This window comes from Kryptolebias marmoratus, linkage group LG17, assembly GCF_001649575.2.
Source record: "Kryptolebias marmoratus isolate JLee-2015 linkage group LG17, ASM164957v2, whole genome shotgun sequence".
Taxonomy (NCBI): Eukaryota; Metazoa; Chordata; class Actinopteri; order Cyprinodontiformes; family Rivulidae; genus Kryptolebias; species Kryptolebias marmoratus.
The window spans coordinates 26019028-26044618 of NC_051446.1; the positions used below are offsets into that span (position 1 = coordinate 26019028).

At 43.7% G+C, this 25591-nt stretch overlaps 1 protein-coding gene across 10 annotated transcripts in view; it reads right to left on the minus strand.

Annotated features, from left to right (window-relative positions):
• Window positions 1-24148, minus strand: part of LOC108245586 (brain-specific angiogenesis inhibitor 1-associated protein 2-like) — a 50906-nt gene extending 26758 nt beyond the window's left edge. For 6 of the 10 annotated variants that reach the window (XR_005234344.1, XM_017432625.3, XM_025009674.2 and 3 more), the window contains exons 1-3: window positions 23939-24147; window positions 10943-11018; window positions 8211-8297 (exon numbers count right to left, since the gene is read on the minus strand). Coding sequence is in view for 8 of the 10 variants with exons in the window: in XM_017432625.3 (XP_017288114.1) it covers window positions 8211-8297; window positions 10943-11018; window positions 23939-23986 (211 nt within the window). In the remaining 2 variants the exon portion in view is untranslated. Of the gene's footprint in view, window positions 1-8210; window positions 8298-10942; window positions 11019-23938 lie in introns of all 10 variants that reach the window. The other 4 variants (XR_003039941.2, XM_037980968.1, XM_025009673.2 and 1 more) reach the window with 1 other exon arrangement.
• Between the last annotated feature and the right edge of the window lie 1443 nt (window positions 24149-25591).

A 25591-nucleotide genomic window follows, 5' to 3' on the forward strand; every position in this document is an offset into this window, starting at 1 on the left:
AAAACACATCGACAGGCTGCGGATGGGGCATCCAGGGGGGCAGTGAGGCGGATAAATGCACCGATGTGCACTTCCAAACTCTCCCTTTGATTCTTAGAGGGCACCCAACTCACCCTCCCATCTCATCCATTAAAAAACAGCCACCGGCCGTCAAACGGGCCACAGCAGCCGGGCTGAACTCAAATGGCTCGATCACACACACAATTAGGCTGATGTTGACTCCTGCCTGGGGGGAACGGGGGTTGCATCATATAAAAACATCTCTGAGAGATATCAGGGCATCTGCAGACTCAAAGAGAACCATCAGAAATGATAAAAGAACCACAAAATGCATCTTAAGCTCCCTGCATATCACAAAGAAACTATTTTTACTGCATCTTTACTTTTGCACCCCGCCTGTTGCCCTGTGACTGCTGGAGAGCTGCTACCACCCTGCTCACAAAGGGAAGGAGAATAAATGAATCTTTAGTGGAATAAAGTTTGTTTACTACTATAAAAGTGGAAGAAACAGAATCCTTCATGTTGCACAAGATCCTGGATAGAAAGAACTACAAGATCTGATCATTTCCTCCTGGTTTAATAACAGATATGCTCATCAATAAACCCATTAGGTTCTTCATGGATCCCTGAGGGGACAATCTCTTATTGGCCTCCGATGAGAGGTCAAAGTTCATCACCGGGTGAAACATCTTCCACCAGCTGCCACAGGAAATAAAACAAGCTGCTTTTTGTTTTTATGCTTCCAGAGTTTCCTGTTTGATGACACCGCCATGAAAGATGGGTACTGCGGCGAAAAAATATATTTAAACAACTTCCCAAACGCCGCAGCAGGCTAAGACATGGGTGTGTGCTGAAGACTCGTTAATCTCACAGGGTTAAAACAATCAAACACTTACTCTGCTTGGTCACCGTGGTAATTGGTAATATGGTATTTATGGTATTTCCAGCAGGATTGTTTGATACGGTCAACAGAAAGTTGCTCAGCCATGTTCACCCCACCACCTGAACACACTCATACTAACAGCACCACCACACCCGAAGCCCCGCCCACAAGGCAGAGCCACGCCCACATGACAGCACAGAAAAGGTCAGCTATTAGAGAAAGAGAGAAGAATATACGGCTCCTACAGCGGGCGATAATGTAACTGCAGGTGTGTTTGTTGTCTGTTACAGAAACGTGTCATGAACCAGTGGACAGATTTGGATGAAAGTAATCATTGGATGTTTGTCTAAAACTAAAAAGCTTTTAGAGTCAACTTGATTTAAGATGGCCGCCACAGCTACTCACTCTTAGCTGATAAAAATACAGCTAAAATTTGGACGGTTCCACAGATATGGAGCTAAAACTTGGTGTAGTAGTAGCTGAGATCAGATGAGGTGTTTGACTGAAAGTTTAGTGGGCGATCTGCTACTTTATCAAACAGTTTTTACCTTCCTGAACACCAGCTCTCTTTGTTCAGCATGTATGATGAGTGCAGAATAAATCATTTAGACTTGAACCGGTACTTTTTATAAACCGCCTGACTCCGAGCTGCAGGTTCTCATTTCCTGGAAGATGCTCAAATACCTGGATGTTCTTGTTTTGTTGCACCCCTTTAATCCACAATCTCTCCCCCTTGCATTGTGAAATATGAGACTTCCACCGGGCAGAAGTAAGCTGCTTACTGTTAATCAGAGCAGATCACAACATCTGAGGCTTAAAGGGGGGCGAAGCCCGTTGTTGTCCACTCCCACAGTTAACAGGTGGATCAATTAAAGACCCAACATAAAAACAAGCTTCTCCAGGCAACTTTTCTAATTCATGCTTTAATTATTTATTTGCCTTTTTAATATATAAAAGCAGCAAACTGATAGATCCTGTTAAAAAAGGTAAAAAATAACTTGTTTCTCTTACACATCCACTGTTAATTCTTCAGTTTGGACAAGAAAAAATAAGCTTCTGAAATCCGGCTCGACGGGGTAAAGTTTATTATGGAGGAAACTTGTAGCCCAAACTACCAAACTACCCCCGGTCCGGATCAGATCTGACTGAAACTTAAAAAACAGATCATTTTTGATCCTGACTCACCCAAGGACAGGCTAACATCTGGGTTTCTTACTTCCCATGCAGCTCCAGCACTCAGCAGAGAGCCGGTTCATGGCCGTGTGAAGGAAGGTGTTTTATGCAGCGTTTCACTGCAGGGACTGAATTACAGAAGCCTGAAAGCAAACAAGCAGCTCTAATCCCCAGAAAGCTGCAGTGAAGGAGTACAAGGTGCTGCAGGGACACATGATTGACATTATTGTTGTGCTTTGTTAAACACTGGCTGTGATTGTGTGCAGGCAAACACCCTCGAGGACGCGTACATGATTTCCCTCACAAAGTAGTATTAGGATTTACATTTAATGCACTTTCTTGACCACTGAGTTTTTGTTGCAGCTGCTTTAAGATTTTTAATTTCACATAATGTTTCTTCTGATAAATTGCTCCTGACACAACTGAGAGGGAATGGCAGTGAACATATTATAGACTTATTCAACAAGAGGCCCCTTTTAAAACTGATTTGCCCAAATATAACGTTAAAGAAGAAAATGTATTATTTTTTCACTTTGCCAACAGAGACCAGTGTTTAAAGAGGAAACATGGAAGCTGAAGCAGTTTTAGTCAAACCTTAAACATGTTATGAACAAACTAACTGCGTTACAGCCAGGTCAGTTGGCTGTGGCAGCCATCTTGAATCAGGTTGTCAAAAACAATCGCCCACCTTCGCCTTCTGGCCCTCAAACCCTGAGAAATGTATATAAATGGAGCCCACTTGCAGCTGTATTTTATTAGCCTTGTATCAGGTTGGCTGATGGAGCTGAGCAGAAGACGTGAAGAATGACAAGATATAAAACCCGATCAAGTTCTGACATAAAGTCAATAAAATTCCTGGCAACTAACTCATCATGTCTCTCTACTAATTGCTGACTGCAGAGAGAGAGAGAGCGGGAGAGAAAAGAGACTGTTAAAGATGGTTTAAAACAGTCTTCTTAAAGTGATCCATCAGCCGTTCCGTCCTTGTCACCGCTCGTCTCTGTGGACTTGGCACAATGAGACAAAAATGAGCCCATCTCAAAGATTTGACAGACAAGCGTGTGGGGGATTCACTGGCAGCTTCACACCACAGCTTTGTGACAATAAGTTCATAAAAAGCTGTGAAGTGCAGCTTGTTTTGAAGAGCATTAATCCCACATGCACCAAAAACAAAAAGAAAAACCCAACAGATTCAAAATGATTGTTTTTCCTGCCCAAACGGTCTGAAGTTTGTACTTGGCACACAACAGCTAATTTGTTTCTGCATGGTCTCTGATTAGAGCCTTTGTACTTTAATATTCTCAGCATCATTAAGTTACGATTTGGGTCCAAGAACAATATAACACCTCAAGGACGTTTTCCAGTCCAACTCATTATTGAAGCCACATTAGCATCGTTTGCTTAAATCACATCCCTAACTGGTGCTCGAAGACAGAGACTGCTTGTTTGAAAGCTGATGAAGACGACAGGAAGAACAGATGCAGTGGGATGTAGTGATGAACGACAGGTGAGGGGGATCAAAGTGTCGGTGCGCTTCGTCGGCTCGTGGCCTCTGATCAAATCAACACCTGACTGACAGCCACTAATGAGCCGGTCTCTTTGTTACTCTGGCGCCTCATCTTCATTATTCTTTCTGTTCCTCTGAGTCCACCGGAGGTGACTCAAGGACTTTCTAACAGGCCAGAGAGGCTCAGAGAAAACTAAATGAGTGGTGTTGGGCAGCTTTGATGATATGCAGACAGATAAATAGTTTCACTCCTCGTCACGGATACAGAATCTGCTCGTCTTCATTTCCAGCAGCTGCAGAGGTGGGAGCAGAGCGAGCCAAAGTGGGCGCACGTGCACAACAAAACAAGGTGCACGCCCAAGAGTAGTTTTGCAAACTGCACAAAAACTGGCCACTCTTACAAATTCTTACTGAGACTGAAACAGAAAATTCTCACATTTTGAGTTTTTTCCCCACCTTAAAGAGGCCCACAGTCTGCACACAGACTAGTAACCAAACCTGTTTCAGTTCCCACCTCGTCAAGCCTCTGATGACTGATTTGTGCAGCAGGTTTTTCCTTCTTCAGCATCTGGAGCCCGGAAAAAGAAACAGACTCTGGAAAATCCTGCACTGGCAGAAAAAGGTCCGTGCCGTTTTCAGTCAGGTGCTGCGAGGACTCGTTCACAAAAGATGGCGGTTTGGTTTGAGACGCACCTTTTTATTTTACTCTAGTGTTGAATAATGACATGGAAATACGGCTCGTGTTTTACTGCCTTATTAATTACCTGGTGACAGAAATATCTGACACTGCAGGCTACCTTCCAAATTAATTTGTGACTCCAAGGGATCCTGACAGAAAGTCCACAGGCGTGAAGTCAAACAGACGTGGCAGTGATTGACTGCTATATTTTATACGCATGAATGAACTCAGATATTCGGTCAATATTATTCCAGAGGAGGAAGTCTTATCTGGAATAATATGCCCAATAAAATAAAACCGATAATAGATTTTAAAACTTGTCTCCAAATTTAAGACGAAGTTTTCATTCACTGTTAAAATCATAGCTTCTAATAAAAAATGTGAGATTTTGTGGATTGTGTGAATGAACAGGATGTGTTCACCTTCTTTAGGATTTTAATATTGCTGATTGTATCAAATTATTGAATTAGCAAACTGCTATAAACTCAGATTTACTTTGTGTGTGTGATGGCTAAGTGCCTGATAAAAATAAATAAAATCAAATGAGGAAAGAAGGAAATCAAATAAGAGGAGATCTTTCACCTTAAGTTAAAGAATTAAAGCAAAATAATTACTTTTATTCAACTTTGTTTGTTTTTTTACAAGTCTAAACTGTTCAAGTTGCCAAACTTTGACTTTAAAAGTGTTAATCAGAAGTTGATGACATGTGTGTGTGTGTGTGTGTGTGTGTTCAATCTTTTGAACGTTGAGCCCAGCAGAATAACGTGTGGGAGAACTTGACTGCATGAGGGGAAAAGAAAGAGTTTGAAACTCTGGGGAAATCTGAATGTGCTGGCTCAGGTTCAGGTCTGCAGCTCTTTTCTTAAACTGTGTCGACTGAGAAGTCAAGTGAGACAAATAAAAAGAACAACAGAACGTAAGAGGTAAAAACTTCTTGGTCCAACAGTTTAAAGAAAGAAAGTCTCCATTGTGAGTCTTTGATTTTGCTTTGATCCTGGGTTGGTTTTACTTTTCCAAGAAAAATAAATAAAAAGTTCACAGAATTTGGTTATGCAACACTGTAACCCAGGGCCATGGGAGCATATGGGCTGGAGATAAAAACAGAACAAAGAGCTTTAAATGAGCTGCTGCTGTGTTCACAGCCGCTCCTAACAAGACAAAAACAGTTCTTCTGTTTCTCATCTATTCTGTCACAAACTGCCACTGCTGTCCATCCAGATTGTTTGGTTTTAGGAGGTGCCCAGAGGACAGACGATGAGAGAACTGAATATAGAGTATGATTGTGATGTCCTCCTGCCTGTTCCGTCAGGTCTCTGCGCCGGTGCACAGATCTCATGTTAATCCTGGAGTCCTTATATGGTCAGAGAGGGGAACCGGAACTGCAGGAGCTTCCTAGTTTTTCCTCACATCGATGCCCATATATAGCAGACGGAAGAGCGAAGCAGTCATTTCCAGTTGTAGTGACATCACAACGAACCATTTTTGGGCTGCAGCTCGAGCATCGTACTCCGTCTCTCCTCCTCCATCAGAGCAGCTCCGGTTCAGGCGTTTTTATTCAGTCTATTTTTGGAAACGAGTGCCGAGTCGGCGTGTTCTCCCAGGGCTGCCTGAGCTCCCACATCAATGTGGGGGTGTTCACAGACACACAGCGGCGTGGAGAACGAGGAGCGGAGGAGTGGGATGACACTCATCTCGTCTCTCTCTGCGCAGGATGTCATGTAGCAGAGCAGTTGGTCAAACTCTGACAGCTTTGGGTAAATTAAAAGCTACTGAGTGAAACAGTGGCATCATATCCTCTTCCTGTGCCAGCTTCTTCAGGGGTGGAATGGGACCGACGACCAGTTTCCAAACCACTTCATTCTGGGACAAATGCAGATAATCATGATCCTTTGTTAATTATTCAGTTTGAGTACAGTCTGCTGCGACATGTGGCCGAGTTTTGGTCCAATATGTTATATCTGTAAAGTGTGTGTCATGTTTTAGCTGCCGTTTCTTCACTGAAACACCAAACTGATAAATTACAGGACCAGTTAGGGTTGAAATGGTGTGCAGCACCCAAGCAATCATTTCCATCACCTGTGCCAACCTGCAAGTGTTCACAGGAGCCACCTGAGGCCAAGAAATCTGTAACCACAGAGTCTGATGTGTTTCATCCCAAAATAATGGTTTGATTTTCTCCGTTTAAACAAACTCCATCACATGGAGCTCCACAGCCTCATGTGTTCATCAGAAAACTGAAGAACGTCATTGTTTCAGTCCAGCATTTCTGCCAAAATTCAATCAGTTCATCCAGTTTAAAATCCGCCCCAATTATTGAGCACAACATGCCAAGATATTTTCCAAATTAATTAAAAAAACATTTTTACAAATCTGTCTCGAGTCATTAATTATAAACAAGCGCATTCTGTGACGATGGTCAACCCGAAAATCTCTTCAGACAAATATCTTTGTTATCTGCCAATTAACAGACTTTTCCACACAAAACACTCACCGTTTCCTCTGCAACGAAGCAGACCAAAATCCTGAGGTGTGTAAAAGCAGAACAGCCTCTCATCCTGATGCAAAAGGTCAAGGAGATCAATAAACTGAATAATTGAGGGGGAAATGTTTTTGATCAGCTACCAACTTAAGAGCCTGATAAGTCCTGACTGCCAAACATGAACTAAGAAACAATGTGTTCATTAAAGTACATTTAATCAACATGATGAACTCCTCAACAGGATCTACATGACATCATGGATGAAACGAGAAGCAGGACATTATGACCACTTTCCAGTCTCTGGTTATTTGCAGAAGTCCAGACGTTCTGCACCATCAAAGCATTTTCAAAGCTGTAAGACTTATGGGGAGAATTACCCCTCTACACACACACACACACACACACACACACACACACACACACACACCATCTGCTCTGAGTCCTGCTGATACACGAGGACCAATCCACTCTGCTCAGCCTGGTCTGTCGTTTAACTGGAGGCAGAACGAGGTTCTGCCGAGTTAAAGGCCTGCTGAGTCATGGTTGGGAAGAAAGAAAATCAAAAGGAGCAGGCAAAGCCCAACATGAATGCACCGTCATGCAAGACAGAACATTAATACAAGCTGGGAATGTCTTGTGCATGTTTGTATAAGGAAAAATAAAAAAGTAATGACAGATGTTTGATAGACGTATTTACACAAACATCAGCGACATGTTTTAGACGATTTTACTGAGTGAATACTTCAGATTAAGCCCTTGGGTCTAATAAAATAAAGTATTTTAGGAAGATAACTGGAGCCAAAGTTCTGCTGAGTATTTACCCATAAAAAGACTAGTTTAAATTGAGGAGCCAGGAAGCACCAGGAAAAGTCTCCACATGAATAATGAATGCAGCTTTTACTCTCCTCTCAGCATCTTTTCACTCCTCTGCAGTTTCTGTCCCTGCCCAAGCTTCAACGTTACGTCAGAGTGACGAAAAGACGACTGCAGCGATCCGGGGCTACCGACGAACCCTGCGGCTGGGTCTACATCCCCACGAAGACGTTCCCACGGTTCTTTCCTCAGCTCCCGTCAACGAGGTACGTCGATAATGAGCAGAACCAGAACTGATCCAACCAAAACCAGATGTCTGAGCAGTTTGGGTCCATTAATGCCAGATCAGATTTGTGGATTTAAACTTGTGGGAAAAAAAATAAACAAACAAACAAAAAAAAAAAAAGAGCTACAATTTGTTTAAATGTAAGAAAAATGAGGATCAACCAAGCTATTATTAAAATGTTTTGCGAGTTGTAAACTGTTTTTCAAGGACAACTAAGGCAGACTTTTTAAAAGATTTATACTTTATTTTTAAATAACCATAAGGAGATGGAGACAGGGCTGTGTCTGAGTTGGTCATCAGCTGCTTCTGCTCGACAGCATGAGCCACACCATCCACCATTCCCCCCGTTCACCCTACCAGGGGGCACTGCTGCCAACTACAAGGACTCACCAACATCCTTAGAGCCTTGACTTTTGCTGGCCATCTCGCCCATCCGCACCAGAGCGTCGAAGTAGCCCTTTGCAGCAAATGTGACACCTGGAAACATGGAAGCATTGGGCGTCAGATCAGGGGTGCTGACTTGAAATGCTTTTTTTTTTCTTCTTCAGCTCTGAAACCACAACCCTCCACTCCCCCAGAGAGGTCAGATATAGGGTGTGGGGAAATAAGAGCGATAGGCAGCAAAGGTGACCAGGCAGGGAAAGAAAAAGCTCTATGGAAGCAGGAAGCTGCAGAGACTTTTCTAGAAAAGTGCAACAAGCAAAACCTGAACAAACTACTTTGTGGGTTTGATTTAAAAGCTTATCACCTGCTAAGAGTCTTGGCTTTTAAAATTTGTCTTTGTTTTCAAACCAATTCTGGAGGAGGCAACAAATAATGTGGCACATATCTTCGTTTTGAACTCCAGATTCCATTTTCTTCTTTTGTATTTCAAAGAGAAACACACACGTGAGGTTACCAAGGTAATATTCAATTAAAGCCATTAGTTAACGGCCATAGAAAACAAATGTTAAGCAGCTTTTAGATGAGTAAGCTTGTGGATGCACAAAGACTTGAAGTTGGCAAAAATAATCAGTCGGGACGGAATCTGACAACGCCACCAGGAATTTTCCATGTGGTTTTGAGGACTGCTGTTGTGAAGCCTTTACTTTCTTTATATTCAGACTTCTAATGTCAGAAGAATGATTTATTGCAAAAGCTTACTGCAGCTGTGAAAAAAAAAAGTCTTTATGAAGAGATTTACTGAAACGCACCCAAACAATCACCTCGCAGGTCAGCTGATGAGGATAAGTGCCGCCTTGAAACCCCCACACAATACAGCACTTCTGTCAGATGTTCGCCTCGGGCAGCACCGACTACAAATTAAAGCGGGTCGGGGTCCTGACAGCCGCGACGACAAAGGACACATGTCCACCGCGGTGATGGGTGCAGACGGGGGTTGGGTTTATTACAGAGCTGTCAGGCTTTGAGCTGCCACAGATTCCCTGAAGAGGAGAGGAAAATGACACGGCCTTCATCTGAAAACAATGAACTATTCTGAGTTCAGTCCACAGTGGAGGGGAGCATGATCATTATTGTTCTTCATTTCTTCTTCTCGTTTTAAAGCCAAACACTCGAGCACAACCTAAGCTGAAGTTAAAACCTTCTCTGGATTTTCTTCTGTAGGGTGGGACGTAAACGAGGGGGTCTCAGCTAATCTTAGTGATATCTGGAGAGATTTCAGCTCAGAGAAAAGATGAGGCTGGCCTGAAGAGATGTTTAACTTGACGGTAAAAAGAGAAGAAAGAAAATGAGTGACAAAGCTGACAGTGTCAGCAAAATGAAAAACAAGATGGAGGTCTGCATCAGCTGACATGGTTAACCCATCCAACTTATTATAATCAACTTTTGCACAAAAATAAAATCCACTCCCAAGTTTTTCCTTTGGTGATGAGAAATAAATGATCAAAAATAATAAAAACTTTGCAGATTCTTGTTAATCAATATTAAACTGCTGACTGCTGACTGCTGACACAGCTCATTCCCTCCATCTCCTGAGGCTCTGCAGCAGGAAGCAGAAAGTCGGGCTAATCACCACATCCTCACGGTCCTCGCTGATCCCAAAAACAAAACAGCCTCCCTCATGAATCACACTGCTCCTCAGCCTCCTCTGGGACGTCAAGCTCTCCACCACCGTTCTACTTTAGGAACCAGAATTAAAGCACTGGCATTTTTCCAGTGACAATAAGATGATTGCAGGGTTCTCGCTTGGCTCGGCTCTAAACTCTGCCTCTCTGCACCACTGCCTGGCATTGATGAAGTGCAATCCCCGCTCAGGGAGTTGTTGGGCTATTTTTAGCTTTATCTATCAGATGGGAGTGAGGCCTCCTTTATCGTTCGTGCAGATGCTGAGTCTTCCATGCATACCTCCTCTCTAGGCACCGTGCACTCAGCATGCTGAGCACAGTGACCTCTGACCTCTGCAGAGTGACACCTAACAACCGAACGAGCCTAACATCTTGTGTTATCTGAAGAATTATGCAGCAGAAAATCTAATTGATGTCAACTGTGCGGCTGATTAAATGTCATTAAACACTAATAAGCTGCAGGACATCCTGTAGGACAACGATTAGGTCATTTTTTATAGAAATTCCTCCCTTCCTTTTCACCCAGTCTCGTCCTGGATTCTGTCTCAGTCTGTTCTTGTTTCCACAGCCCCATGGGTGGGGGGTACCGTTACTCTGGTAACGCGCCTGCTCCAATTCCCCCCCCAAGACAAGCAGTTTGTCTTTCACCTTCAGCTTTTCTTGCTGCGTGTAGCGCACACCTCTTTCCTTCATACACTCAATCATGCAAACACACACACAGACACACAGGTGCAAGCAACTAAAAGCACTGAAAGGATGCAGAGCAGAGGCAGACATCAAAATCAGAGAACTGGAAGGCAAAGATGAAGACAAGAGCGTGAAAAAACATCGGAAACGTTAACCCCAAAGATTCATAGAACTGACTCCAGCATGAAAATAGTGAAAATCTTTAACTAGCTTCTGATTTGTCGTCATCATGCCTCATCCCTGCTCATAATTTATGAAGAGGAAATAAAAGCAGCACCGGGCGTTAGGTCAGTCCTGCTCAGTTCTGCCTGGGCGACTGGAGAAATGAAAGACGGCGGCAGAAAGCGAAGACACGGTTGGTGTACTCACTGGTGAGCGCCTTCTCGTAGCTCTTCGCCATGGCTATGAAGTTCCGTAAGCACGGGTTGAACTGCTCCATGATGTTCTGGAAGGAGAAAGGAAATTAAAAAAGAAACGGCAGATTTAGTTAGTTGAAGAGCGAGAAAGCACAGATAAAAACATGAAGCTAGAGTGACGGAGCGCCGGTCTTTTCTGGGTCACGAACACAAATCTGAGCCAACCGGGACGAGGAGGAGAGCAGGACGGACTCATTTCAGAAACCTTAGTCTCCCGATACACAGGAGGGATGACACAGAACATGACTTACGGGGGGGGGGGCTGTCTTCACACCTCCCCTGCTGTATGAATTTAAAATAAAACCAGATTTTGGCCGCAGACTTCAGGCTCAGCGGGAAACTTGGACCCTATGCTGCTTCCCGCCATCTCTGAACTCCGGCACACGAGTCCTGCCAATTACTGCTTTTAAAAGAGTAAATTCATTAAATCCCAGGAGCTGCCATGTCTAGTCTTTACCAGAAATATCTGGGTGACCAGAAGAGGAGATGGTAAATAATTAAAGGAATGCACGTCGCCCGCTGCCTTTCACGAGTTTAAATTCAAGATGGCAAGAAAGAGATCTTACAAGATGTGTTGGGGATGACTCCAAGCTACTACCACATCATTTGAAAACTGACTGAGCCATTTTTGTGTTTCGTAAGGTCGCTGAGCTGTGGTAGCCATCTTGAATTTAATCTGATGAAGATGTTCATCCAAAGATTACTCTGAGTGTTTCTGGTTTATGAGATCAGATATTTTCCCAACAGTGCAGACAAATGAGCGCACAGAAAAACTTTAACCTTTGCCTTCAGTGGCGGGCGATAAAAAGAAAACCTGACCACAGAGAGGGAGACAAAGAACAGCAACAATCAGAATCACAAGATGCTGATTGAGAGGAGAAGCCAGGAGCTGAATAATACAGAAGACAGACAAGAAGTCGTGACAAGACGAATAAAAAGGAGCAGCACTGCAGAAGAACAACACTGTCACTGTCCAGAGCAGGTGTTCTGACAGATACGGGGTATTTATAGCAACAGATGAATCTCTGAGTCGCTCGTGTCAAACAGCGAAGTCTCGTTAGCGATGCAGTCAGAAAACGATGAGCCGAGGCCCGAGGGCTGGACGTCCAGGAGGAAATGTGGGAGTTTTATGCTCTTCCAGGCTGACCTTTCACTCCGGCTGCACCTCCAACCAAAACTGGACACTTTCAACTTTTTATATGTCTGAAACTGAGAGTATTTTTATTATTTTATTGTTTTACAGAAGCATGTCCAGATGGAAGCGGAGTAAACACTGTGAGAAACTCTTAAAAAGGTCAAGACATTGAGACTGCTAAATGAATTTAAAGTATCTAAAACTAAAGTTTTATGTAAAAACCTGGTTTGTGGGGCTCTACGGGTCATTAGGATACAGCACTATGAGGAGTTAGAGAAATTTTAAACGAGGTGTTGGACACCACTGGTGTACGGGATCCAAACACTTGGATTCATTTATTAAACATGGGGATCTTGGGCTTTTGGGGGAGTAAGTTGAGGTTTTTATTCATCATGACTTCAGATAAAAGTCATGAAGAAAAACTTATTTTTAGCTGAAATTGTTGAGTGAAGCCGGAGGAAGACCAAAGGGGACGAAGAGGACGGAATAATGAGCGGAAGGCAGATGGAGGGACAGGACACATCTGAGGTAGGATATTTTTTTCCACGGCTGCTCGCTGCGCGGCACGCCTGCTGACACCCGACGGCTCATCCAACAGTCACCTTGGTGCACAAACTTCCCCGTGACTTCAAAAAAAGGAAACAGGAAGTAGGACAGAACAACTCAGGGGTGGAAGATACAGAAGATAAAATACTGGCAAGATGACTGCCCAGAAAAACAAAACTATAGGTGTTAGTTATAAAGTAGAGGACATCAGCAGTTTACAGTTTTCTGTGAGGATAAGAGCAGAGAACTAATAATGCCACATCGTCAAGTCAAACTGTGGGGTTAGTTGTATTTCTACGTGCATTTATTGAGACAAATAAAAGGCTTATTTGTACCCCAGTTGTCCCCTCTTTCAGTCCTGTTATGCAAGGCCTCAGCGACACAAAGTGAGAGCGTGGACGCGCTCCAGCAGCATGATGTACCACCGCTCGGAATGCAGAAGCTCCACAAAACAATCGAGCTGAAAGACGAACACGGACAGTTTTTGTGCCGTTCTCTCTGGTTAGGTTTGTTTGTGCTTCCACGCTTTAACATCGGGTTGCACTGCGTTCACCATCAGACAGGTTCAGCTTCATGTGTCACATTCTTGGTCCTCCGAGTCGTCAGGGCCGTTTATCCGTCAGCTGCAGAGGTTTTCCCCCGGGGGAAAGGTTTGGAGCGGAGTCTCGTCACTCCAGCTTGGAATCGGTTCTGAGCTGCAGTTTTCAGGGAGAATTTCTCATTTTGAGGTGTAGCAAACAAACAGTTTCTTTACTCATATCTGAGGATGTTCACACAAGTTTAAAAAGAAGTAAAAAAACAAAAACAAGCATAAACCATCCTGATGCACTGAACTACAGCAGCTTCGTCTCCGAAACAATCACTTTTAGTCATCCAAGTGTGACTAAACTGGGTCCTTTAAATAACTCCAATCACTGGAAAAGGTTGTTGTTGGTCTGAGTTAGAAAAGCAGAAGGAAAACCTGAACATGTGTTCGTTTCTTACTGAACTAACATGAATCCAGGCAGACCGGCTGACCAGACCAGAAGAGCCTGAAACAAGGAGAAAATCCTGGATCTTAGTTCTTTAGACAAAAGGACATTTCTGCTTTCAGCTTTTAGTCTGAGTGATGAATCTTTCACTTTTCTGCACAGTGCTGAAGAGAAAGAAGTTACCTTTTTATATCTGTAAACTAAAACTTAAATCAAGAGCAAGCCAGATCTTACAGCATCTCTCAACTTTTAGAAACTGAAAACAAAAAAACTGAACAAACAAAACCCACAAACTTTTGCTTCAGGATTTCTGGAGTAAAGTGTTAAAATTTGACAGCCAAACTGAAGAGGATTTGTCTGCTCCGCTGCCACTTTATGAGCCGAAGTTTTAAAAACTCTGAAGATTTACAAACTTTCCTGGTCAGATGACCCACCTTGTCCGAACGACGCCTTTCAGAGCCGTGCTAATATTAAACTCCCTCATGCGCCACATGCTTTTTTGTTTTAGGGGTAAAATTAAATCTGATCATTACTGCGGCCGGTGGAGGCCTAATCCCCCAATCAATCAGTCCTTGTTCCTTAAGCGACAGGGACAGAGGCTGATTAGCATTCTGCTGAATAAAAGACCATATTTTACCGAGTGCATGGGAAATAAGAGGGATTATAGAGCAAACACTGCTTTGCTTCACTTTGGCCGTTAGCTTCAGCCATGTGTTTTAATTAAAATCAGTAATTACCCTGAGCTATTAAATGCCAGAGACTGTATAACGGCACACGGGCTGCCATATCACGTTGCAGCTTGGAGGAGTTTTCTGATGAAGGAGCTCCTTCGTCAACAAACACCAACTGTTTGTTAGCTGGCAGCTAAACACCAACGTCACGATCAAAACGAGAAAATCTCTTTGCATCTGAATGAAAAGCAGAGACAATGTTCAGGCCAGGGAGGTGATAAACTGCAGAGTCTATAAGTGCTTTCAGAGCAGAGACGATAATGCAAATACTTTGTTGGCACAAGAGAAAAATGGAATTAACCTTTAAAGAAATGCAAACTGTGACAACAAGAAGTAAAATCACTGACATTTGGCTTTTTTGAAGAAGAAGAAAAAGAAAAGTGTTTCTGTAATAACCAAAGGGCTAATTGGTGAATCATCTAATCAGCAAACATCCAAATGATTCATCTGTTCACTTAGTTCACAGGAGTCAAAATAAAGGCTCCATTAATGGAGGAACTGAAGATTTGATTCATTTCAGAAACACGTGAGTTTCTCCATGCAGCCTCAGAAACACGTGACTTCAGATCCTTCGACATGTTAAATATTTATCGTCAGATGGAAGAAAACCTGAGTCTCATCCAGGAGAACTCTGACCCATCCTTCTTTTTGACACTTGAATTTCCTGTTTGTTCACGAGACGTTGTGCAGAACGGCAGGACTGGCTGCTAAACACGGCTTCTGCAGGAAAAATAAAATAATCTGAACCTGTGGGTGTCTGAGACCAGCTCTCCTGTCGCTCAGGTCTGAAAGGAGTTAGGTGTAGAATAATGACCATTTCTGAAAATGAACCTTAAATTAACAAAAGAACCTTTACTATTACACTTTAGTTACAGTTTATAAAACAAACCTTCTACATGTGCCATTATAATATGAAAATTATTTATTTTGTGTTTTATTTCCACCTGTCTGAGCCATTTCACATTTAAGAGACATTTTATTAGAATTTATTTTAATCTTATTACTGTTGATGAAACATTTAAATTCATCGTTTTGCTCTGCAACAGCAGTTCAGAGGAATTATTTGCAGTTTTTAAAGTATTAATCTGTGGAAATCTGCTAGTTCCATTTAATAAAGTCCTTCAGATAAAACAGACCTCTGACTTCTGCAGATCGAGAAGTTTATTCAGTGTTGTGCATGTGAAATAACTCCATGTGTCAAAAAACTCCTAATAATTACAAATCTGAGACCTCCTGATCCAATGATCTGGTCATCATGTCTTTGTTGCTTTAAAAGGATAAACATCTACTTTTCTTTTTGACATTCAGTCAGAAAGAATCCGTTTATTTCCTAATAAAACCGCTGAAATCCAGAAGCATTTTCCTTTAAAAGAGCCACTGAGATCATAACAAAGGGATAAAATATGGAGAGAAATCTAACATCAAGGTTACCAGATCCATCAGAGCAACATGGCAGCGTGAGGACATCGTGTCCCCAGGAAGACGTGGGACAGAGACAGAAGCTAACAGGAGGAGTTAAGGCAGATTTAATTCATGTTCAAATGTAATTTTGTTCAGTATAAAACAACTCAAAGGTGGAAAAACATTAAAAAGTCTTCAAACTGAGCAGTCTGTGTGGCTGTAAAGATACACTTTGGGGGATTATTTTGGAAGGATTTTGGTCATTAATTAAGGAAAAAGGCCAAACAGAAAAGTTTAAATAAATCTAAAAATTAAAAAAAAGGTAGAGAGGAGGGGCTGAAAGAAAAGAAACAAAACGTTGGACTCTGCAGACATTAAGTCTGAATAATAGAAGTACAGTTGTGTAAGTGTGTCTGCTCTGGTAAAGCCTTCCCACACAAAGTAAGTCCGCTCATAACAAAAGGTAAGAAAACTAAGAGCAATAAGAGCATCGTGACCTCGCTGCTGTGTGTGTGTGTGTGTGTGTGTGTGTGTGTGTGTGTGTGTGTGTGTGGGCTGAGTCACGTCCTACACAAACAGCAGCAGGCTCATATCATGTCGGGGCGTAAATTACTGTAAAGCCAAGCCAGCCGTGTGGCACCATTAGGACCCGCTGCCGAACAGATTAACCCACAAAGGGAGAGCTGGCACCCCCACCGAGGGGGGGAGGTCAAAAACAAATAAATAAATGAGTCAAAGTTACAGGATTTATTCATTCAACCAATCTATGGCTGTCATCTCGTTAACGAGAATTTAAATAAAGAGAAAAGATGAGTTAAAGAGACTCCCTGCAAACTATAAAAACCACAAATAAAGAAGATAATCCTGAAATAGATCGGTTTGAAATAGTTTACTCCAGTAGTTTTTCCCAGATACTGATATTAAAAATGTGGGTCTGCACTCAATGTAAACAAAGGCTGGATCCGCCAAAAACCACGTGGAAGCTTGAGTCACATGACTGACTGACATCATGTAATTATCTTTATAATATACTGAAGTAAATCATGACATTCTGCCACAGATTGTATAAAAATAGCAGATAAATAACTTTATCTGAGCCCAAGTTTCCTAATCTCCAACTAAACATCAAATCTAAGTATCCACAATAAATAACTTTCACTGATGCAACTGTGTTATTATAGTTAAAGATTGAAAAGACATTAAAAAAAAATAATAACTTTTATCTAAAGTTGTGTCCAAAGAATATAAAGTCAGTACAGGTTTATTTGATTTTTTTCTAAAGTTGGCACTTTAATTTCATGCTTTTGTAACTTTATACCACTCTTTAGAGAGAGAAACTAGTTTTTTATTATTGTGTGACTAAAACTAATGTTTTTTTTGTCTAATGTGAAGCTAAAGGATTGAATGCTGTGAAGGTCAGAGGATGTCAGTTAACACCGCCGCCATCAAAGTAATCGCCACAGCAAGGAGTTTCCTCGCTGAGAAGTAAAGGTTTTCCTTCGGTGTTTGTTACAAAAGTTAACCAGATTAAAAACGCAGAAACGGGAAACCTGATAAGAGCGGGTCACCTTGACTTCAACCAAACAGCCCAGCGCTGCAGGAGCCCTCCTCGTCTCCATGGCGACCAGGAGGAGGAAATGACCTTTCACGCGCGTGCATGTACGCGTGCACGTGTGTTTTCCCGTTTCCACAACCTGCCGCCATGCTTCCATCTCTGCCAGCTGGTGTTCGAACGCACTCGTCATCATTACATCACGTCGGGTTCTGACGGCTCGGTCCGAGTTTTTATAAATAATGTCTCACATGATCACTTGTGCATGTGTCAGTTCATCTGTGTGAGCCTGAATGTATCATTACTGCTCCACAAATGTTTATCTGGAGTTAAATCCACCACCTCTGATAACCACAGGTTTTTATTCTCATACAGGAACTGATCAGAACTGGTTAACGCCGTTTCCTGCTCCGTTTAAGACACCAGGAAACCAAAAGGAAAAAAGTTATTCTTCCTGCTTGTAAACATGCCCTCTATAAAAGCTTGAACCTGATATGAAACAGCCGATCAGAGCCTGGACTTTGTTTGTGTTTCCAGCTCTGTTAATTCAGGTTTGACTGACAGCAGCTTGTTGGAGATGCCTGCAGGCAGCCCTGCAGCAAACTGCAAACAGAAAACCCAGCTGCTAGGAAGGTACTTCACTTACAACAAATACTTTGTATTTTACTGCACTATCCTTCCATGTTTTTCCAAAAACAATCTTTTCTAACACTGATTATTTGGTGTGATAATAAAGGTTTGTGCTGGGCTCCAGTTAAGGCTGTTATTGTTCGTTAGCCTCGTCTGTTGACTGAAGTAACTCACGATATGAAGGTTTTCCTGCAGCACAAACACAAACATGTCATCACTGAGGTTGTAGGTTTGGCAGGAGGTGGGCCGAGAACATCATCGCTGTCAGAAGCTTGTGTATGGCTGTCCACATGAGAACCCAACGGTGACATTTAAGGATTTTCTCAGTGAGGAAACGCTGTTCCTGTGTGAACGGGACCGAAAGCTTTGAGCTTTCATTCACTGCAGCGTCGCTCTCCGCTCCACCTGCTGCTTGCTGGGTTCATTGATGCGGCACTGATACTTTTCTGAATTGGAATTTCCAGTCCAGTCCAGCTCTGATTTGAAAATCCCTCACAGTGAATCCTTCTGCTGAGCACAGACTTCTAGCTGCTTATACATCCGGCTCACGGATTTGCAATAAAACCCATTAACTTTCACAGAAATGATCATGCAAAGATGTGCAGAACATGCAGATGCATCACGCAGAAGGAAAAAGTCAGCATCTCTTTGTGTGAGAGTGATAAGCTGGGGGAATTATGTCACATTAGTGTTCAGTTTCCAGGAAATGGCCATCATTTGCCTCTGCTCAGCCACTGTGACAATCAGAGTGCCAAGGCTGCGCGGCTTCAGCCCCCAGGAGACGGGAATTCAGCGTCTATCTGCTCCGTGTCTGTGTGAAGGCAGACAATTTCCCTTTCAGATGAGCTCTTATCTGCAAACAGCGAGCAGGAGGAGAGTCAGCGCCCCCTATTCCACAGACGCAGGGAGGAGGGGGCACTTCCGGTGCCATATATGGATGTGCTGGAATCCCCCACCACCGCCAATCCACCCCACCTGCGACGTGACAAGGCAGCCCATTTTCATTCAGCTCACGTTGGGCTCATACCACAGGAAGACTGGTGGAGAGGTGAGGAGGGAGTCTCCCCATCCTCCACCATCATCGTCATGGCCTCAGAGTGACGCAGCCCCTTCACTTCAACCACACACGTGAGCGAACATATGTTCAGGCAGACATGCGTTCACACACCATCCTCGCACACGTCAGGACAGCTTTGGCTGCAGCACCTTTGTGAAGACAGATCTGCGCATGTGTGACGACAGGATGTGCTGTACAGCATGCATGAGTGCATGTTCACCAGAAAAGCTGCTACTGCAGTGAGATAAAGACTCCATCCTTTCATCCTCACAGCTCTCTGCAGCTGGAAATCCACTCAGGCCTTTCCTCCTCAAAGCCAATCTAATTAGAGGCAGCAAAGAGCAGCAGCTCCACACCTTCCCCTCCTCGCTGCGCCTTCATTCAGTTCATCCTCTGCCAGCCTCCTGTTCTCCAGCCTGATAACCCACGTGCCAAACGATGCTGATGTGCTGCACACCCGCTGCAGATGCCAGCAGTTAGTCTGCGTCCACCGCTCGGTGAAATCTTAATAACAAAAGCACATCTGTAGAGAGTTGATGCCTCGTGGGTTTTCACAGCAACAGCCTGGTGGGTACATTTTGTTCTTTCTTGGTGCATTTTGTTTTTTTTCTGTCGAATGACAAAGCAAACTGTCCATATTTTCTACCTCAAGCCATTTGCATTCAAACCCATTATCCTGCCATGAAAACCCATCTTTCAGAGCTCAACTTTATGAGTCAGCGATGAGTAAAAACTGACAAAGCCTCAGAGAAATAAATGTTCACTACTTTTACGTTACCTCCAATATTTTCTGCTTGTTTATATGAAAACAGTCTTGGAGGAAATAAAAAGTATACAAATCTCAACAACATCCACAGAAATCCTCTTCAGTAATAAAACATTTCATTAGTAAATATGTCCTGAATGGATTCAGCTTTCCTAATGAAGCATGAAGAGTGGATTATTTTAGGTTGGGCACGAACAGATTAACCCATCACCAAACAGCTTCCTGAGCTGAAATGATCTAATCGAGCAAAGCATTTCTAACATGTCTAAAAAAAGACGAACCTTTGCTATTTAATCCAAACATTCTGAGATTTAAACACGTTGCTCAAACATTAAAAAATGACTTAAACTCGTTTGAAATACTTCAGAAGCCAAATAACTTGGGAGAAATGTGGCTTTTTGCTGCTTTGTAGCTTTTTTTTAAGTTTCCACCATCTCCTGAGTGATTAAATGTTGGGTCATTTTCTCAATTAAGTTCATAAAACTGACATTTTTTACAGCTGTTCAAACCAGGCGGATCATATTTACACCTCAGGACATTTAAGATTATAAATCTATCAGCTGTTGATCAGATTCAGTTGGGACAATTATCTCTACAAGAACTTTATTAAAGCTGCTGAACAAACCAGCATTCATGACTGAAATCCACCTGAAACATGGAGAAGGCTTTAAATTAATCCAGTTTTTATTTATGGCTTAATTGATTTCAGTCAGTGAACACGGTCTTAGTCCCGCCATCTTTTTTTATAAACAAAGATCAGGAACAAGGCTCAAAGTCGGACCAAACCCTTAAGTTTTCTGCAGAGAGAAAACACAAAGAGTGATGAAGCTGAGCAGAAACAGATGAAGGCATTGTGACTAATCAGAGGAGAGAAATCGTTAGTGTCGAGCTTTTACACCACAGAGATCCCGCCTCAGCAAAGCTTTTGAATTAAATGTCTCCATGAGGACGAGAACAGAGGCTGCAGGCTTCACCTCCCAGAACCTCAGACTGCCAGAAGGTTTGAACTCAAAGATGACGATGATGATGATTGAGCTCCATCTAAAAGCTCCGCCCCTCCTCCATCGGTCCACAGCGCTCACCTGCAGCAGCCGTCTGATTGCCCAGCAGCTCCAGAACCATGCATGACGAAGCCAAACATCAGAATCCAGCAGCATCGAATGAAACGATGCATCAGAAGCTCTGAACTGAGTGAGAGCAGTCCGCTGAGCTACGAAAGCAGGGAGGAAGAGAACCGAACAGATTGTACTTTTATGACTGCGGGGATCAAGTGTTCACTAGAATTACTCATAACCCCCCCCCCACACACACACACACAGACTTACACTCACACAATCCCTCCCAGAGGAACAAACAGTTTGGGCTTCAAAGAAGAAACAGCACAGCAGTGTCTCGAAGATTGGACCTGATTATACGACAATATTTACGCAGATTTATGACTCCAATCACCGGAGGATGCTCCCCGTGTCGGTGAGGCAACATCAGGACAGATTGATGTTGTACACCTACACACACACCTACGCACACTGCAGGTTAGACTGTAAAATACCACCTACGGATAATGACAGATTAAAGATATGAATGTTTACAAGAAAACAAACGTGTTATTCAGAGAACCTGCTGCCGCTCCTCCGAGCTCAGAGGAGAACCTGCTGCTCCTCTGCAGGATCGTTGGGGCATCTGGTCAGGATGCCACCCGGACACCTCCCACATCGGACCGTTTTAAACATGTTTAATCCGAGGGAGGCCGATTCATGACACACTTGAGAGATCATGTCTCTCGGTTGGTTTGGGGACGCCTTGGTGTCTCGCCAAAAGAGCTGGAGGAGGTGTGACAAGTCTGGGCAGCTTGGATTCGAGTATCAGTAGAAAACAGACACAAAGCTTCTTACGGTTTAAAAACACTGGAAGGCAGATGGTCTCCTGGGAGCACAGGTTTGATAAAATGTTCAAAGTTAATTTAATATGAGAACAATAAAGATGCTTCTTCACAAGAAACCACTCAAATCTGGGATTTCAGCACATTTTTTCCACTAAATCACCTGAACAGAAACATCCTAATAAACACTTAAATGTACCATAATTATTCTGTCATTTTGAAAAGAAAGAAAACTTGTGCAGAAACAGATGGTGAACCAGAAATCAGTCAATGAGCTGATCTCCATCTAAAACCAGCTTCATTCAACAAACTCCGCCTGCAGTTCTGCTGGGATTACAACACGCTCCTGAACAAACATGCAGATGGTGTTTGTTCAACAACAACCTGAGGAAACACAGTTTACCCACATGAACGCGTCCCCGTGCAGAAAATTAAACTTCCAACCAAGTGAGTCCGCCCGGGACGCTTCAGGTCCCATCCCACCTCCAAACGCACGTTTTCTGAGGCCGAATCTCATCACAGAGTCAGATACAGGCCCGGCCTTCCCCCAGTTACAGAACACACACACACACTGTGAGTCATCCAAACACTACATTCAGACTCTCCTGTTGGAGCCACAGAAAGGTTCAGACTTTAGTTTTCTTCTGCAGCTAAAACTCAAACGTCTTTATTGTATTTTTGTATAATTTGGAATAATTCACGCTCAGTTATTCCAGATACTCGGAGATAAAAATGCTAAACAGAAAGAAGAGCTCTTGGAACAAAACTTGCAGTTTGTTTGGCTCCTATTTTCCATCTTTAACCCTTTAAACTCCGTTTTATCAACAGTTTTATTTACAAAGAACTAAACCAGCGGTTCCCAAAGTCAGGGTTGGGGGCCCGACTGTGGGTCACAAACAGCAGGCTGGAGGTCCTGACAGGACAGCGGTTTTCTACAACAAAACATCGAAGATGGTCATAAATGGGGAAATAGTTTCATTATGCTGTTATTATTTACCGTTTTAGCTGCGTTTGTGTTTGCGTCACCATCATCATCATCATCATGATGCAGGTGTTTGAAATCAGAGTAACAGATATTAAATCATTTTCAGCACCAGCTGTTAGCGTGAACACAAGCAGAGAAGAATAAACTGTTTTCTGCCCCATGTGACCCTGAGCTCATCCCAGGAGTTCGCTGCTTGTCGTCACACGTGAACGATGTTGTGTATTTGACGTCCGTGATCGCCGTCCTAATTTAATGATTTAATCGCTGATGCCCCCCAGAGGAGACGCAGACATGAGTGGCATCTAATGGGAGCTGACACCTCTGCGTCTCCCCGTCCTCCGCCGTGATTTTAATGAATTAATAAAGATCTCCTCGTTTCTCCAAAATCACCCCAGGGCCTCAACGCTGCAGCACCAAAACGCCACACGGCGAGCGGCGGCGTCCAATCAGCAGCCAGCAGGAGTAGAGTGGTGATGGGGTCGAGGGGGAGGGAGGCCTCCTCATCACTCCTGCTGCTCCTCTGCAGCTGATGACAGGAAGAACCCCCCGGGTCTCCTGCCTTTTAAAGAACGTTTCAAAGTGTTCAACTAAATAAATAAATGACCTCAGCTGGAGGAGAACCTGAGTTCACAGCTTCTTCTTCTTCTGTCTTGAAACACAGGAGGACACTTTGTCCCTTTAATGACAGGGTGTGTCATGTGTTCATTCTGAGGAGACTCCCTGTACCTCCTCATCCTCTTTCTAACGTCACACAACCCAGACACCAGGGAGGGCTTCTCCTCCTGCTCCAACAACTCCTCCAGGAGGCTTTGAGTTGATTCCAGATCTGAGGTCTGCTCTGACTGGAGGGAAGCTGTGGGGGAGAACCTCCAGCTCCTCCTCGAAGAGGAGCTCGGAGTTCATCACCTTTTCAAATTAAAGCCGTTTAGATTCTTTAAATAAAAGGTTTATTTTCCACTCAGACCTAAACTACCTCCTCCTCCTTCTCCTCTCCTGTCCCATGCAGGTAAACCCAACAGGAAGTCAGGTGATCCTGTCCTGCAGGTAGACTCGGGTTCTACCGGAGCGGAAACAAAGTTCTGCTGTTCTGGAACTTCTGACCCAGAACTCGGAGTTCAGAGCTGGTTCCGGACGATTACGCCGGAGGAGAAGCCGAATAAAGACTCACAGAAAAGCTCGTTTTTCTCATGAAGTCTCCGGACAGCGAACAGAAAGACACTCAGCTCGGAGTTCTGGTTCCGGTCCGGTCCAGCAGCAGGTGTCTCTGCTGCCGGACTGAATGGAACCGGGTCTCACCTTGTAAACATTCTCCGTTATACGGTGCACCTCGTCGGTCCGGGACATCCTGGCGGCTCGTGGGTCAGAACCATAAACCGGATCTCCTCCTTGAACGTCGGGGCTTTCTGTCCGAACTGCGGCGGGGGAACCGAACCGAACCGAGCCGAGCCGAGCCGAACCGAACCGAAGCAGCTGTAGTCGGAGAAGCAGAGACAGGCTCGTCTGTCTGCGGGATCCCGGCTTTTATAGGAAGCTCCTCCGCTGCTCAGCCAATCAGCGGCCGCCCGGTGCCCCCGGTACCGCCCCTGCCGGAGCGCAGAGGCGGACCCACCGGTGCTGCGTTCAGTGGCGCTGGGAAACCACACCACTGAGAGGGACCGAGAGGACAGATGTTCCAGACGAGAGGACATTAATCTGAGAGGACTGAGACACATTTAGATTCAGCTGACAGGCAGCGGATTAAAGATTCAATTAGAAAGAAGGATCTGACCAAAAGGTCACAAATAAATCAATAAATATAAAAACATCAACATTATTTTAACTTTTAATTGACAGGAGGAGTTAAAGCTGGAGGGTAAAACCTCCAAATCCAACCAAGCTTTCGTGCCTTGACTGACTTCAGTTGTGAATTTGTTCTTTATAAATAAACTGAATCAAACTAAATTCAGATTCAAATCAAGCTGTGAGGTTGAGACAGAATATTTTCTCTCTGAAATAAATCAGATTATTCTTCTTTGACTTAATCATGAAGGTCAGTAACTAGAAAAGGCAGAAAATTAAAATATATTGTTGTTATAGCTTCATTTAAAATGAAAATCCTCAGGAGTCAGATTGACCTGAATCTCCTTCCTGTTTTTGATCTAATATTTACATTAAAATAAAATACTGGATTCAACATATTCTGATTTCTTCTTCTTCTCGTGTTTTAACTCAAATAGCTCATCTCCTGTCGGAGTCCAGCGTTTGAAATAGCGATACTGCGATTTCCGCACTTTCCACCGAGTCCCTGAACGCAGCACAGCATTTAAAGAAGCTGCTGTCACGAGCAGCCCACGCGCCTCCTCTGCTACGATCATTCAGAACCGAGTCTGGGTCAGGGGTTTGTTCTGATCCTGGTGGATCAGAGGGTGGAGCTGCAGGTGAACCCCAGGCACCTGTTCTACCGGAGAGGTTCTAATGAAGAGGTTCTGTCAGAGTGGTTCTGGGCCCAGTGGGCTCCGGTTCCTATGAGTGGGATGGAGCCACACTTAGTTGGATTCAGAGCCATTTATGGTGGGTGAGGGAATCCCACACATCACGATCTGAGGCTCTGAATGGAAACCCAGCAGAAAAATAATCCCAGGCCTTTTATTCCTGGCAGCAACTTCCTGCTGTGAGCAGAAACAGATACTTTCAGGCAGACAGTTTTGTGTCGACTGTCACAACAGATGAAATCCAGAAGCTGGAGCAAACAGCAACATTCCCACTGTCAGTGAATGCATCGATTTACCCTTCAGTGAGGGTTCAGACCGACAACCAGACCGACAACCAGACCGACAATCAGACCGACAACCAGACCGACAACCAGACCGACAACCAGACCGACAACCGGACCGACAATCGGACCAACAACCGGACCGACAACCAGACCGACAACCAGACCGACAACCAGACCGACAACCAGACCGACAA